The 16973-nt window shown below is 33.9% G+C and overlaps 1 protein-coding gene across 1 annotated transcript in view; it reads left to right on the top strand.

The window, feature by feature from the left end:
* The window catches only part of LOC133182269 (tRNA (32-2'-O)-methyltransferase regulator THADA-like), a 37842-nt gene that overhangs the window by 8320 nt on the left and 12549 nt on the right, over positions 1-16973 (top strand). The window contains exons 9-20 of the mRNA XM_061317048.1: positions 101-187; positions 463-652; positions 743-836; positions 1149-1319; positions 1933-2097; positions 6168-6277; positions 6557-6750; positions 7261-7442; positions 8024-8319; positions 8643-8774; positions 9147-9251; positions 9683-9793. Coding sequence (XP_061173032.1) covers positions 101-187; positions 463-652; positions 743-836; positions 1149-1319; positions 1933-2097; positions 6168-6277; positions 6557-6750; positions 7261-7442; positions 8024-8319; positions 8643-8774; positions 9147-9251; positions 9683-9793 — 1837 coding nt within the window. The remainder of the gene's footprint in view (positions 1-100; positions 188-462; positions 653-742; positions 837-1148; positions 1320-1932; positions 2098-6167; positions 6278-6556; positions 6751-7260; positions 7443-8023; positions 8320-8642; positions 8775-9146; positions 9252-9682; positions 9794-16973) is intronic.

Here is a 16973-nt window from a genome sequence, read left to right as displayed (position 1 = left end):
TAATACTTTTTTGTGTTGAACTTACAATGTAAAATTTAAAAATTTCAAATTTTATTCAATGTGTCACTGTGAAATAGGATTTTATTTATGTGTATCTCAGGAGGAGGACAACAGAAGAGGAACTGATAGCAGTGTGGGAAGAGACGTGGTGGCCCACTCTCCTGACTGGACTAAAGAGCAGAAATCTGTAGGCTATGCATAAACCTCAGAAAAATCTAGAAATAATAAGCAGATTCTGGTCAGTTACATTATCACACTTGCTCAAAAGCTCAGCAATAGTGGGTTATACATGTCAAATGTATCTGTGCATTTTTGCAAAGCAGCATCGTGGTAGGATTTTCTTTTCTCTGATACAGTTCTAATAGTGATAAATAGATTGGTAGGAGTTTTGTTGCTATGTGATGCAAATGTTGAATAACATAATTAAAGACTAATACCTCAAAATTTTTGAATTTATTTCAGACTTCAGAGAAACAATGTCAACCAGTACTGGATTTCTTCTACCACTAAGACAGCACCACACCTAGGCTCTCATATCCAGAACAAGCTGGAGAAAATGCTGAAAAACACAACAGCTGAAAGAACATGGCTGCTGTTGGCCTATTTATCTGTGTCAAAGGTGATAAGGGCAACACAAGTGTCCACTTTACAGGTATATTAATTAATATTAAATATTACTCTGTATGTTATAGTTTTATAAGTATGTATTAGCTGTATATGATTTACTATTTCTTTTTATTAGGGAGAAGACTTGATACGAGAGGGACTGTATTCATGTCAGGATGAAATCAGATCAGAGGCTTTAGGATTACTGTGTATATGCCACAAAAAATCAGGTAAAATTTCATTGGAAGGGGGGAGGATGAGGCAATAATTAATTTTTATTGCACTTTGAATGAAAACTAAAATTCTTTGAACTTGGCTCTTCAGAATTACTTGATTCACTTGTTTTGCCCACGGTTATAATTTCTAAAACTGATTTTAATACTAAAATATATAGGTGCCTTTAGGCCATGTGGCGTATAGGAATTCAATTTAAATTGCTGCAGTAGAAATATCAGTGCATGCAATGGAAGCTTTTAACTGTCTATTGAATAATCATTTATAAATATCCATTCAATGACTGTGGAAACATTTCTTTGATACAGAGCCATTATCAAAGACAGAAGACAAACTTCTCCGAGAAATTCTTCCACTTAATTTGAAAATAGACTCAGCTCCATTTAGACAACACTTGGCAGCTCATCTGAAAAGACTTCTGATCAGAGTTAGAGATGGATCTGTGGCCCTCATAAAGTCAGGGAACTTGGGCACTCTAGGTAAGGGCTATCTACTGTGGTTTTCATAAAATCAGTACTCTAGGTAAGGACTATCTACTGTGGCTCTCATAAAGTCTGGGAACTTAGACACTCTAGGTAAGGGCTGTCTACTGTGGTTCTCAAAAGTCACTTTAAGTCAGGGAACTTGGATGCTCTAGGTAAGGTCTGTCCAATTTACAAATTGTACCTTTGTTGTTATGGATTTTGGCCATCATTAAAAAGAATTTAATTGATGTACTCCAACCCACATTTTTCAAGGTGGGAAGGTAGGAAGGTTTTTTCTTTTTTTTTAATTATCATACACGTTGATAATAATTATAAAAATCAAAGACCTAGAAATTTATTTATGTTTTTACACTCAGGATAGATAGACAGATGTAATATTTATTGTTTTTAAAAAGTTCGATCGAAATGAGTCTTGGAGAAATGATAAAACCTTAACTTTAAAAATGATACAGACAATCTTCAAGTTTCATTTGCATATATCTTCATTTGTCAGGAAGTTGAGAATGTACATGTAAATAAGGTAAGCATTGATTGTTTTATGTCTAAGAATGATGATCTGCATATGCAATTGATCATCATTTTTAAATGTTTATACCTTGTTGCCCAGATGTGTCCCTGCAGTTTGTGGAATGGCTGCACACTTTGTGTATAGATAACCTGGTTCCTGGTTCCAGCTACCAGAGATGCAAAACCTGTCTGGAGATACTCTCCATCCTTTACGAAACCTTCCAATACAATGAGAATGCAAAGCAAAGAAAATCATTTACTCCAGGTACATTTTAAGTCACTTAGGTATTAACTTTTTAAAGCTTAATAGCAAGACTCTGATAATGCAGTTTTCTTAAGGTTGGTCTTGATCTGTCAGTTTGTCTGATTTACAATCAGCTCATTTTCGAAGAATCTATCCAAGATATTTTTTATCAGACTTCATGAACAAAAGACATACGAGGGGCATTTCAAAAGTTACGGCAACTGGTGTGCGGTAAATTAATGAGCGTCATTATCATAAATTAAATTATATCAATCCCTCAAAATAGTCCCCGTTGACCTGGACACACTCTTTCAGTCTTGAAATCCACGTGGAAAATGCTGCCCTATAGTCCTCTTTCGGTATACGCTTCATACACTGGAATACGGCACTTCTGACTGCATGACGACTTTCAAATCGCCGTCCTCGGAGGGCTTCTTTGATAACGGCATTCAACCAAAAATCGCATGGAGCTAGGTTTGGACTGTAGGGTGGATGTGGTAAAACGGCAATACCATTTTCCTTTAAATATTTGGTTACTACCTCTGGTCTATGGGCAGGTGCGTTGTCATGGAGGAGCTTTATTCCTCTAGTACTGGTTGTTGGTCGGGTCGTTTTATAGTGCTCTACAACCTGAGACAAGACATTCTCTGCATAAAATTGACCAGTAACACCGCTGTGTTCTGGATCTGGAACTTGAGCAACAGGGCCTTTAGAATCAAAAAATAAGGCGTACATTACTCTCCGGACAGACCGGTTTCTGCGTGCAGTTTGAGGCCTTGTATCATTTTCACCGATCCAAACTTTATTATTGAGCTTAGTTTCCGGTTCAAAAAAATATATCCATGTTTCATCACCAGTTACAATCTCATTTATTCGCCTTTGGTCACAATCTTCATAAATTGTTAGTAACTGTGAAGCCATTTCTACCCGGATGCGCTTTTGCTCTTCCGAGAGAAGATGCGGCACCCATCTAGCACAAACTTTCCTAAGCTTTAAGTTTTCCTTTAAAATACGAAAAACTGCTGACGAATTAATGTTAGTTGAGTCTGCTATATCCTCAACTGTATATCTAGCATCATCAGCTATTTTGAACAGCGACGATTTCTTTTTCGCCATATGCACAAACTGGACGCCCTGAACGGGGGTCTTCTTCAATTGATTTTCTACCCTCTTTAAATTGAACTACCCATCTTGCTATTGCTCGATATGAAAGAGCATGCTCTCTATATACTACATTTAAATCGGCTTTTATTTCTGTTGCCGTAAAGCCAAGCAATGAGCGAATTTTGCAATATGCTCTTTGCTCAACAAAAAAATTGTTCTCCTTATCAGTCATTTTTACGCCCAGCATACAGAGTATACCTAATTATGACATCATTTTAGCAGACCTATACGTCATTTTGAATGTAAAATGACGTCACTACTAATGCATATTTGTCTAAGCTTTACAGTGGTATCAGAGTCATTTTAATCCGTAAAGTAGTTAAAATTTTATATACCAGTTGCCAGAACTTTTGAAATGCCCCTCGTATTTGTTGGAGCAGTTCGACTGTGCCTTTACCTTCTGTTTGATCTTTATTTTCACCTCACATTTACTCATTTTGCATTTAGTGTACATTATTTATTAAACTCCATACAGTGATACATTTACTGTTCATATTGTTGGGACCAATTCATCTTTGTTAAAAACTTGTTAACTTTGTGTTCACCTTTGACCTAAGTTTAACATTTTAAGCTCACCTCGACGAAGTAGAGATGAGCTTATGCTATACCCCCGGGCGTTGGCGTTAGCGTCGGCGTTCCGGTTAAAGTTTTAGGAGCAAGTCCATTCTCAAGTAACTATAAGCCCTACCTGGACCAAACTTGCGAGGATGATGCATCTAGGGATGGACATTACCACACTTGCTTCGGATGCTGGATCTAACTTAGATTTTCCTGATGAGTGACCAGGTTAAAGTTTTTGGAGCAGGTCCATTGCCAAGGAACTATAAGCCCTACCTGGACCAAACTTGCATGGATGATACCTCTAGGGATGGACACTACCACACTTGCTTCGGATTCTTGATCTGACCTAGATTTTCCAGATGAGTGACCAGATTAAAGTTTTTGGAGCAGGTCTATTCCCAAGTATTATAAGCCTTACCTTGACCAAACTTGCGAGGATGATGCATCTTGGGATGGACACTACCACACTTGCTTCAGATGCTGGATCTGACCTAGATTTTCCAGACAAGTGACCAAGGTTAAAGATTTTGGAGCAGGTACCTAACTATAAGCCCTACCTGGACCAAACTTGCATTGATGAAGCATCTAGGGATGGACACTACCACACTTGCTTCGGATTCTTGATCTGACCCAGATTTTCCAGATGAGTGACCAGGTTAATGTTTTTGGAGCAGGTCTATTCCCAAGTAATTATAAGCCTTACCTTGACCAAACTTGCATGGATGATACATCTTGGGATGGACACTACCACACTTGCTTCAGATACTGGATCTGACCTAGATTTTCCTGATGAGTGACCAGGTTAAAGTTTTTGGAGCAGGTCATTTCCTAAGGAACTATAAGCCCTACCTGGACCAAACTTGCATTGATGAAGCATCTAGGGATGGACACTACCACACTTGTTTCAGATGCTGGGTCTGACCTAGATTTTCCAGATGAGTGACCAGGTTAATTTTTTTGGAGCAGGTCCATTCCCAAGACACTATAAGCCCTACCTGGACCAAACTTGCATGGATGATGCATCTAGGGATGTACACTAACTAACCTGCTTCGGATTCTGGATCTGACCTAGATTTTCCACATGAGTGAATTTAAGCCATATTTTAACCAAATTAGCATGGATGATGATGTATCTAGGGATGGACACTTCCAGACTTGCTTTGGATTCTGAAACTGATATTGATGGATATCGATCTTGGGATGTACACTAACTAGGAAAAAAATATGATGTGAGATTCGCCTTACTTATAGATAACATTCGTCGAGGTGAGCTTAGTAATCTTTGATTACCTATGTTTCTTCCTTTTTTGTTCTTCCTTTTTTGTCCCCCTTTTTGCCAATATCTGGGAACATTTATTTTTTCCCTCACTTTTACTAAAAGCAGGGGACATTAATTTGAGTCTGTCCCCTGTCATTCTCTCTGTGTGTGACACTATAGTTCAAAAAGTCATTTAGCTTTTGTATGGAAATTTTATATCATAACTCCTTATGACTTAAAATACTGTGGAATCATTTTAATTCGTGGGAGTCAATGTTCATGGACAAGCAAAATTTTACTTGTTCATGGGGACATCATTTTATGGGTTACTTGTTTATACAGTGGATTCAATGAATCAATTTGTTTCAAAATAAACTTTCGTGGGAGTGTAAATCCGTGGGTGAGGATGACCCACAGAATCCATTGGTCACCCATGAACAATGATGATTCCACAGTAAGATTTCTATTGATTTTTTGGTCAAAAGGTAAAAGGTCAGATTCAGAAATTCATATCTTGCATAAAAGTGTGTCCAGGTGACAATCTTAATTGATCTTAACTCACTTTGAGTTTTTGCCATGAAATTTTATATCATAACTCCCTATTACCAGTACTTCAAAAGCACTCTTTGGTTTTGGGCTCAAAGGTCAAGGTCACATATTCATCGTATCTTGCGTAAGATAGTTTCCAGATGAAAACTAGTTCTCTTTCAGCTTTGGCACTGAAATTTTGTATCAGAACAAGATATTTTACTCTGACCTCACATTTCCTAAATTCTGCTTTTAGTTCATCTTTGGTAGAGAATTTCTACGTACAATTTCACAGAGCAGTTCGGTGAAATTTATTTAACATTCTGAGGTTGTGGGATTAGCTTATCATAGATGATGGAGAAAAATGTCAAATGTAATCTAAAATGTACTTGAGATTGTGTATCAATTTGCTGCATAAAGAGAGAAAGAACTTGATACATTTAGCTTTTTAACACAAATAGGATGAACTCAACATGACATTCTACAAAAAAGCAATAACTGTAGCCAATGTATCAGTTCTGTGTGTGAGAAAGGAAAAAAGACTAAGTTCTGTGGGTGACATTTGTTTTTCGTTTTATAGAGAGCACTAAGAAACTGAACAATTATGTGAAGGAGAGAGGATTGTGGGATTTCTTCTGTTATCATAGCAATGGTGTACTAGTCATGTGTTTGCTGGATGGAGCTGATGATGTAAGATTTGTTCTTAAAATGATATCATGTTGGAAATACTTCGAAATTTAAAATTTGAGTAGCATGCAATGATGTTGGGAAAAAAAAACTATATACAAATAGTGTGAATAATGAAAAACTGATACTTGTTATTGATAAATTTGCCTGCATGATGACTTTCTAAACAAAATATTTTTACAATGAATAATTATAAACCCTGATGTTCATTCTTTGATGCATCCGTCACAGAGTATATTGAGATTCAGATAATTTGATGTCCATCTCTTTTTTATGTGATAGATTCAAGAGTTGGCCTGTAGTCTGCTGTTGGAATATTATACTTGGCCACTAGATGGCAGTCCTGGTCCATCTGGAGATGGTTCAGAGGGCACACTGGAATGTCATCTGATGATGGAGGCACTGCGGTTGTGTAACAGTCCTAAACCTTACCAGAGCCAGAGTGGGGCTCTATTGTTAAAACTCATCTTCAAAAAGTAATCTTATGAATATAAATTTAGCGCATATTAGTATTTTAATACTGACAGTATATTAAGTGTTAAACAAAGAGGCATTAATTAACATATTCATAAAATTCATAATACGTGACATTGTTTTACTTACTCTGTGAAGAAAGGTGAAAGTAGGTTAGGTTGATTAAAATTAAGAGTTTTTTTTTTCAATTTTTGTTTTTTTTTCTCAAAGAAATTGATTTTTGATATTAATACATAGTGATGTCACATTAACTAGAAATAGACTCATATCTCTTCAGTATTTCAAAATGTATTTCTACAGTTTCTGCCTGATTTTAAGGAAATTTATATAAGCATGTACATGTATATTAATTTTTGATTCACATGAATGATAATTTGCTTCTGGTTCTAATAAAATGAACAACAAAATTTTATGATTCATTTTTTTCTGTCACTGAAATACATGTAGTAAATTTTAATTTTATGTTAAAAATTTCTGACATGAAAATTGCAGCTCATATTGCTTAATTTCAGAAGTGTAACAGAGAATGGATGGTGTTTTATCATACAGTCTGACCAATGTAAACGTGACTTGACTTCACCAACAGGAGATCCAGTTCAAGTCTTCCTCCAACATATGCTACAGGAAATCCAGGGAATGCTGGCCAAATCCCAGAATGCTCCTGTAAAGGCTTCCAAGTCATCACCAATCCATGGTATGAGTTATAGAATAGTAAAGCTTATCTTTGTCTCTATTTATTCGTCAGAAGTTACAGTTCAGTAAAGTTCCGAGTTCTTCAGTAATATTTGAGGAATGGGTACCACTATTATTTATGCCCCACTCCAATCATTTTGTCCATGTGCCTTAATTGCCGTCCATTCATTCACTATAAGTACTGCTATGAATTAAGTTCTTTTTATAGTAAGTTGGCCACTTATTGACCACTAGGAAAGCAGAGATTTTGTAGATTACTCCACTAAATTTGCTTTTACTGGTACTTTTTTAACATTCATGTTCTGTATGTAATTATTACTTTGTATTTAGTTTATAATTGGAAGATAATAAATAGATGAGATCCATAGGTTTTGAGTCACAAGGTCAATATTTATGATTACTAGTAATTTTATGCAGTGTTTTGACTCAAGGTTTTGTTGACTAAATGACTTCATATTTCCTAAGTAATCACAAAATGAGGTTCTAATGTTCTATGTACCGGTATTAAAAACAAAATTAATCAAATGTCTTTAGTGTGTGCAAACTTGCTGAATTTTGTATGATGCTGTGGTCATTTTACAGGATATGTGACTGCAGTTACGAGATGTTTAACAGAATGTTTAGAATCACTGCAACAAAAAAGCATAGAAAGTCTCACACAACATTACCTAAGTTTGGTTGAACTAAATACCCAGATAATCCAGACAATGCTGAACATCATGGCCCGAGGCTCGGAGTCTGAGGGCTGTCCATCCTTTGCTGAAATAGGACAGGCTTTAGAGAGTTTAATTGTGGAAAGTGAGGAAGATTACAGTCAGAGTGAGGCTCTGTCTGGGGAACACCAGTACTTGTTATCCTGGTGCTGGGTCAATATCAAGGTAATTTATCCTATTTAATTAATGCAATGGTATGTTACTTTGGAAATGCACACAGTAGTTTTATACTGTAGATCACCAAATTTTTGCGACACCTTATTTTTGCGAGATAGGTATTGAGTGTTTATAAGTGAGACAAAATTTTCACGAATTCTGCTTATTGGTGTATATAATATATACTAATAAAAATAAACGCAAGAATGAAATTTTGACAAGCATACCGCCTCGCATAATTACGGTACACTAAAATAAAGTTCTCGCTAATAAAAAGTGTTTTCAGTACATAAAATTTTAGTCTTTTTATTATTATTATTGTTATTTTACAGGAAAGTTGTCTTAGTCTAGGACATTTGTCAGGAGCCTTGATAAGTTATTTTGAAATTATGGCTTTGGAAGTCAAGGTTATCAGATCAGTGGGCGATACCTTTATGAAAGTTCTTACACAGTGCAGACACAGAGTAAGGGCATTTTAAGTAAAATGAAGCATAAAGAGAGAACTCTGAATTGTAGAGTCAGTAAAATATTAAGTGAGGCATCTGATAAAAACCAGTACAGTAAAACTTGGTTATTAGGAAGTCACTGGGACCTTGAATTTTACTTCCTTATACTGAGATTTTTTAAAGTCATGTAAGGAACTTCATAAAAAGTCGTTTAGCGAATTCATAAAAAATTCTTTATAACCAAGATTTCCATACTACTGAGTTCTTTATAACCGAGTTTTACTGTACTATTTTTCACGGAAATGTAGATCCTATTGAAATCTATCCTAGGAGAGCAAATAGTCTCTGATAATTCACACTGAATGTTTGAATGTATCTTATTTCATACAGGGTGTTATTGAAGGATGCAGAACAGCTTTCACCGTGTTCTGTTCAGCTCTATTTGAATCAAACAACAAAGAATTGACCTGCATTCCTCAGAATATTTTATTCAAGGTATAATAACGACAGTATGTTAAGTGTTAAACAAATGATTCTAAACATACTTTGTGAAAGATTGAAAAAGAATTTGAAAACTCATTTGAAATTAAAATAGGAAATTGTGGCAATAGCTGAATTTTTCTAGTGATTAAGAATTTAAAAAAAAAAATGAAACACGGAAGTATTCCAGTGTGTGCTCATTATAGCCAACTGACTTTAATTGTGAAGCAAAACATTTGAGAGCTACCTTTGAAGGATCAAGGTGAAAAAAAAATTGAGCAGCTTTAATTATCTGTAATACAATTGTTCTTTTCCTTGGAATTGCCAGTAAAGCCATGTGATAGATTTCTTTTTTTGGAAATATCTATTGAATAACTGTGCATGGCACAGAAAAATTATAGAAGATTTTACTTGTATGCTGTATTTTTTTTTCTGTTTTGACATAGTCATTAGACAGTCTTCAGTCAAAAGCTGCCTCCACATCAACTACCAGAAAGTCAGCTGGTCTGCCAGTGGTAGTACAGTGTATTATCTCCTGTGAACGCCAAAACAAGAAGGTTAACTTTGCTTTGATATACATGTAGTTTTTATTTTATTATTCAAACCATTGAACAGTGAAGGATAATGTCTTCATATTTATGGTTTATTCATCATAATCTTTATTTCCAAAAGTGATTTCTTATTGAATGAATTATGTGTTCATAGAATTCCATGTGTGTAAATTTCCATATCTAATCCTTCTGCCTAAATGGACTTTAAAATTTGAGGTAAAATTCTGTAAATGAGAAGCAAAACAAATTCCAATCTTGTTTTTGGTTGGCTTTCTTTCCTAATTTTTTTTTTTTTGGGGGGGGGGGAGTGTTTTTGTTTCGTTGTTTTATTTTTTTAAGTACCAGTCCACATAAAATATACCAGTCCACATAAAAATCAGACAAAATTGTATGAAAGTGATACATGAAGGTTTTCAGAATTCGATGATTTTTCACTCATAAATTTCTCTTGCAATATGAACAATGTATGTAAAATGAAAAATGTTTTAAGTCATGGTTACCATGGAAACCCGGCCAAAGAAATTTCCTTAGCAACCGGCAATTTTTTCCATGTTGATGGACAAAAATTCACCTATCTTTAAGGCTTAAAATAAAATTTTAATACCATGAAAATTATTCTCAATTACTGGTGTAATAAAGATACACATTTAAAGTGTTTTAATAATGCAATGAAAGAAATTTAGGTCTTAAGTTAGTTCTGTGCTAGCCATTGGAAGGTACACATGTTTTGCAATTTCTGCTGATTCAGCATTTTTCGTGATTTTGGCAATATTCAAGGCCAAATTTAAAAAAAGGCCAGATTAATACAGCTGTTGCGTGTATTTCACATAAAAGCAGATGAATTTCTCTTTTAGAATTTGAAGTCAAATCCACGGGCCTTTTTGAAAATCAAATCTGTTGCCTAGCAACAAATATGGACATTTTGATACATAAAATGAGAAACAATGTAAAAAGTTTACGGAAAAATCAAATGAATTGTTATCTACAAAAACGAAAAACAAATCTTAAAATAGTAGAATTAAATTTTGACTTCCTAGCAAATTATTGAATATTGTATAATTATTTATCTCCATAGCAACAACAGGTTCTCCATAGCAACGGGCAAAGAAAGTCAATTTTGACATGTATTCATGTAATCTTATTAAAAATTTATTCAAATTAAGTCAGAAAAATGTCGTTGAGCAAAATTGACAATGAAATGTTGGTCTTATTAAAGTTTTTGTGGTACTTAATCAACCCATAGCAACGATTCCCAGTACATGACAACCAATGTGCACTATGCCTCCTGTAAAACAGATTTGACTTTGGGATCATATTGTTTGTCATGGAATTGAATATTCAAGTAATGTGCTGATAATTGTATATGCTGAGAGTGTGTAAAGAATATAAAATGTTGTAGCAAATTATTGAATATCGTACTTTGACTTATTTCCATAGCAACAACAACACTTCCCCATAGCAACGAGGCAAAGAAACTTAATTTTGACACATATTCATGTAAACCTGTAAAATATATCTAAATCAAGTCACAAAAATGTGTTTGAGAAAAATTGACATTGTCGTGTTTGTTTTAGGAAAATATTTTTGTACTCATTTAACCCATAGCAACGATTCCTAGCACATAGCCAGCAATTTTGTCAGTATGGGATTCATTCTCTGTAACCGCTGTATTGAAAGATTTGGCACTCGTCACAGATTTCGGGGATACATGTACGACTCTCAAATAATCACTACAGAAAGCATTACAATGTAACAATTATTCCTCATGAAAATAAATAGATAAATAAAAAGAATATTGTTACTATGGAAACGTATCTAATAATATTTGGTAAGAGGATTCAAATTGAGTAGGAAGATCAGGATTTAATTATTCTATTTATACTTATACAGATTGCAGAGTTTTCTTTTCAAACAGTTAGAGGATAAACACGTTTGTTCATATCTAAATATAGAGTTTTATGCATCAATAACCTCGAGTAATACTTAAATGATTTAAGCCGATGGTCGGGCGACCAAATTATTATCGTATCGTCGGCTGAAAAACTTAATCAGACGATTCTAGTATCGGGCGATGCAGAGTAGTCACATTAAGGACATTGGCAAGTCAAGGTTTTCCGGAGAAAAAAGGTTTAATACATGGGTTTTTTTACTTATGAAATAGTGATTGAGAGTGATCTCCCGTGTAGAATTCTCTAAGCGGTGAAAACCAATTAAAGCCAATGTTTACAGAGGTAAACAAAAGCACACGTACTTCCTTCAATGGGTAGAATCATATATACAGCAAGAAAGAAAAGTAGTAATGGCTTTTTTATACATTGTATTTAGGGGACAAAGAACCAACAGGTCGTCATTTACCATAGTTGTGCTCAGTATGCTGGGAAGAGCAAAGATGTGATATATGCTGAAAGGTAGACAGACTGAGATCAGTTCCTATGTTGTATGAAGGAAGCAGCATTTAGTAACAACGAATAAAAATTGAAGTAAATCCATGCCAATATTTTTATAACAATGTGTTTCAATCAATTTAGTCAATTAAATGATAGAATCAATCAACCAGTCTGACTCTCTTGACCATTATGAATAATATGTAATTATAGCTGTTAAGGGAAGTAACTCAAAAAAAAAGATCGGTGCTGGTATGTCCATGTCTTATATATACATTTTCAGTCAAAATATCTATAAGTCATAGGTAATGAAGATACAATAATGTATATAATACAAAAACTAAATGAAATAAGTGGGTTTTGGAGAAATATGATGAAAAATTATGTAGGTCCCTTTTATCAGTTTATCAACATTTTACATACCGGTAGGAAATGCATTGAGAATTGCAAAAACACTGATATGACAAAATCTAAAAAGGAAGGTTGGCTTGGTAGGTTAAACAATCCAGAATATAGCCTGTTTAATACAATTAAACCTATTCAAGAGTTCTTGAAAAATTCTATACGATAACCAGGAACTTTGCCAATGTCCTTTTAATTCCTAGGAACACCGATGCCTTTACATGTTAAAAATCGCTAAGTAGGCCAACCCTTACCCGATCATCGTTTGCTGAGCCGCTGTTTGATTTTCACCGTCGGCTGACATTTTATGAAAACCCAATCCTGAAATTTCGATCGACCTACGACCGACATGACAAACTGTCTGGCGATGGTTGGACAATGATCCTTATATTGACAATGATGCCTTATAATTTCCATCCTAGCAATGTTGAAGGAATTGGCCACCAACGCAGAAAAAAGTAACTTGTCCAGACAGACACAAAATTGGCCGGTTGACGCAAAAAGAAGAAGTCAAAATCAGACAAGACAACACCCAATGAACTGCCGACTGTCCCCCGAAGAATCCTATTTTTGTTTCAAAAAACTTCGGCCATTGGTCATTTTTGGAAATGTGACTGGGATTTAAAGTTTTCGAAAGACTAAAAGAATAACGTAGACTTAAAAACAGGTTGTGTTAAACAAATTTAAATTAAATTTGAAACCAACAATATCATACATTTAAAATATGGAACAAAACATTTTAGGGGAATCTATGTATTAAATCTCTGTTTTTGCTTTTTATCTGCTATTGTATGCATTATTTATTTATGTACGTTTGAATTTTTTTTGTTTTTTTTTTTTTAATTTCTCACTAAAAAACTATATCTCCCTCCAGAATTTCTTTTTGTAAAATAAGGGGTCATGGGCCACAAGTCTCACCTGAATCTATCTGTTCCTGCTGTTATTTGAATATTTTCGCTATATATTCTTAAGAAGTTGAAATGACCCTTTCCTAAATTAATATGATCATGCCAGATTACCTATTGGGTCCATGATTTTGGCAAACTGAATCTGCACTGAATGAGGTGCTTGGTTATCAATATACTTATAATCTTGTTGTCCTTGAGAAGAAGATTCTTTAAGATTTTTTCCCCGAATGGCATCTTCTCAGGCCTTTCCGGCAAGCCCCGAAAATACATTTAATGTATTTAAATCACTGGATGTTAAAAATTTGTACAAAATGAAGTGATATATAATTTTATAATTTATGTAAATATTTAATAACCATAGTTGATTGTTCCTTCTGTGGTATATTTTAATATCTGTACATTCAATGAAGATCAGTTCCATACTCTATTGAAAAAAAGTCTCCCTACATTTATTCAAATGTTTCTTAAAATGGGTTATCATAGACGCCTACTTACATGTAACACATTCGAGGTTGTTTTTTCCACTTGTCCCTCCCCCCTTTAAACCTCATCCAATTCTTAAGACCATGATATGAAATAACTTGGATTTACACAGAGACAAAAAAGTATATGTCAGCTTCTTAACAACAAGTAAAAGATACAAGCTTATATCTGATCTTTTGAAAAACAGAAATTATCTCAAATGAACACAATATATGCTAGATCAACATTACCAGGGTTAAGGGTTTTATTAGGTGTATAGAGTATAATTTTATGTGCTTGCTCACTTAACTCTACCTTTTCTTTCACTGCATTTCATTTCCGGTATTTTGCATAGCATTTCCGACATTTTTTTTTATTTCATTTACGACAATTTTTTTTTCATTTCCGACAATTTTTTGTATTTCCAGAATATTTGCAGGATATCTTTCTGGCAATTTTATGTTAGCCAAATAGGTGGAAATAGAATTTTTAAAGAATTAATTTCAAACTACGTTTTCAAAATATAAATAAAAACATATAATACAATACATTTATACAGGTAGCATTAAGATTTATAGCATTTTTCCCTGTGCTGCATGTACATGCATATGTGATGTCTTTGTTTTTAAAAACATAAAAACATTCTTCTGTCTTTAAAGAATCCCTTCAACGATGATGGTTTTTCATGGCCATAGGAACCGGGGGAGCACAAAATATAGAATACTATAGAAAACTTCGCTACAATATGTTTGTGCCTACTCAATAATAATGTCTGATGACCTTTTTTGCCAAGGAATTTTTGGTAGTTGATAGTGCCTCCCAAATGAAAGTGTTTGGTTGCCCCCCCCCCCCCCCCCCCCCACTGAAATTGCTTCCTATGGGTCTGTTTTTACGTCGACTGGTTTCTGTATGCCTTATAATTTCCATCCTAGCATATCTGATTTCAAACTTAAAGGTCATAGGAGACAATTACCTGAACATATTGAGTTACATACGGGAATGAGTTCATCTGAGCTGGTAAGATAAGACTGGAATTGTTTTGCCAATGTCCTTTTAATTCCTAGGAACACCGATGCCTTTACATGTTAAAAATCGGTAGATATGGATAGTGGTGATTTTACTTGTTTGTTGCCATGGGAACGGTTTCACTTTATTAAGGAAAATTGAAAAAACCTCTTTTTTTACCCAAATTTTTACATTTTAAATAACAGAAATATAAATTTAAGATAAATTAAGCATAAAATATATTAAATCATGCCATTTTGATTATTTTAATATGATAATATATAAAATAAATCATTTTTTTTCATTGAAAATAATTAAACATGTAAAGCGTCAAATACCTCAAATTTGGCGTCTTTTACTCAAAAAACGGGACGGGCAATATCTTTTAAAATCGTGTTAATTGATGAAACTATTCTTCCCAAACAAATTGATGTATGACATATATACAATTTTAAAAAAATAAAATTTGGAGGGTGTCGCAAACCTTACCTTAAAGTATTTTTTCAGAGGATGCGAATGTTGTGTCATAAAAGTGTATTTTTAAGGTATAGTGGGTCTTTGCTCCATGTCTTTGTTTACCAAAAAATGTATATTTTTATGCAAACTTTGACGGTAACCTTTCAATAAAATGGAGCGATGACCCACTCATATCAAAAAAATGTGTTATAGTATGAGAAAATGATCGTTTTGCCATCTTTAGTGTGTGTGTTTGCTATTTCATAGGCAAATAATTTCAATCTTCGTGAGATTTTTGCAAATTGTGGAATTTTTACATAAAGTATACTTTAATGTTAGATGATATATCAAAGAAAATTCTGTAATTGAGATTTAATTTTTCACCTTTATGTTTGTTACACTATAGGCACTTCGCTTGCCTTGTTCGCCGATCTTCTTTGTATCAGTAATTTGAGGAATCTTGATCAATTCATTTTAGAGAGCTTTAATAAGTTACATTTCTGAATTTACACAGAGGGCTAAAATGGTGCATGCACTGGTCGAAGTGGGAGTAAAAAAAAGAGATTTGTTGTTACATTTATTCTTAATGAAATTAATTCTTCTTAACTTTTCAAGTGTTGTTACTTAAGGTGTATAAAGCAATAAAATACTTTGAAAAGACCTGCTACATGCTTTAGTTGTCTGTATTGCAGAATTTGTTTTACATTCCATTCGACATCATTCATACCTACTTTGAACTGGAATGTTTTTTCGGTGAATTATGAATTTTTATGTTTAGTTGCTAAGGGGATTGCATATTGCCATGGCTTAATTATTAGGAGATTGCATGTTGCCATGACAACAACTGATAGAACATTTTATATTCATTCCGCTCTCTCAACATATACAATCATCAACACATTAATTGAATATTAATTTCCATCACAAACAATATGATCCCAAAGTCAAATCTGTCTTACAGGAGGCATAGTGCACATTGTTTGTCATGTACTGGTAATAGTTGCCATGGGTTGATTAAGTACCAAAAATAACTTTAATAAGACCAACATTTCATTGTCAATTTTGCTCAACGACATTTTTCTGACTTAATTTGAATAAATATTAATAAGATTACATGAATACATGTCAAAATTAATTTTCTTTGCCCGTTGCTATGGAGAACCTGTTGTTGCTATGGAGATAAATAATTATACAATATTCAATAATTTGCTAGGAGGTCCAAATTTAATTCTACTTTTTTAAGATTTGTTTTTCGTTTTTGTAGATAACAATTCATTTGATTTTTCCGTAAACTTTTTACATTGTTTCTCATTTTATGTATCAAAATGTCCATATTTGTTGCTAGGCAACAGATTTGATTTTCAAAAAGGCCCATGGATTTGACTTCAAATTCTAAAAGAGAAATTCATCTGCTTTTATGTGAAATACACGCAACAGCTGTTTTAATCTGGCCTTTTTTTAAATTTGGCCTTGAATATTGCCAAAATCATGAAAAATGCTGAATCAGCAAAAATTGCAAAACATGTGTACCTTCCAATGTCTAGCACAGAGCTAACTTAAGACCTAAAA

Source organism: Saccostrea echinata, unplaced genomic scaffold (assembly GCF_033153115.1).
Source record: "Saccostrea echinata isolate AGI-Se365-2 ecotype Australia unplaced genomic scaffold, CSIRO_AGI_Sech_v1 ptg000009l, whole genome shotgun sequence".
Classification (NCBI taxonomy): Eukaryota; Metazoa; Mollusca; class Bivalvia; order Ostreida; family Ostreidae; genus Saccostrea; species Saccostrea echinata.
Note: the sequence above shows the minus strand (reverse complement) of the source record. Positions and strands in the feature narration are given on the sequence as shown.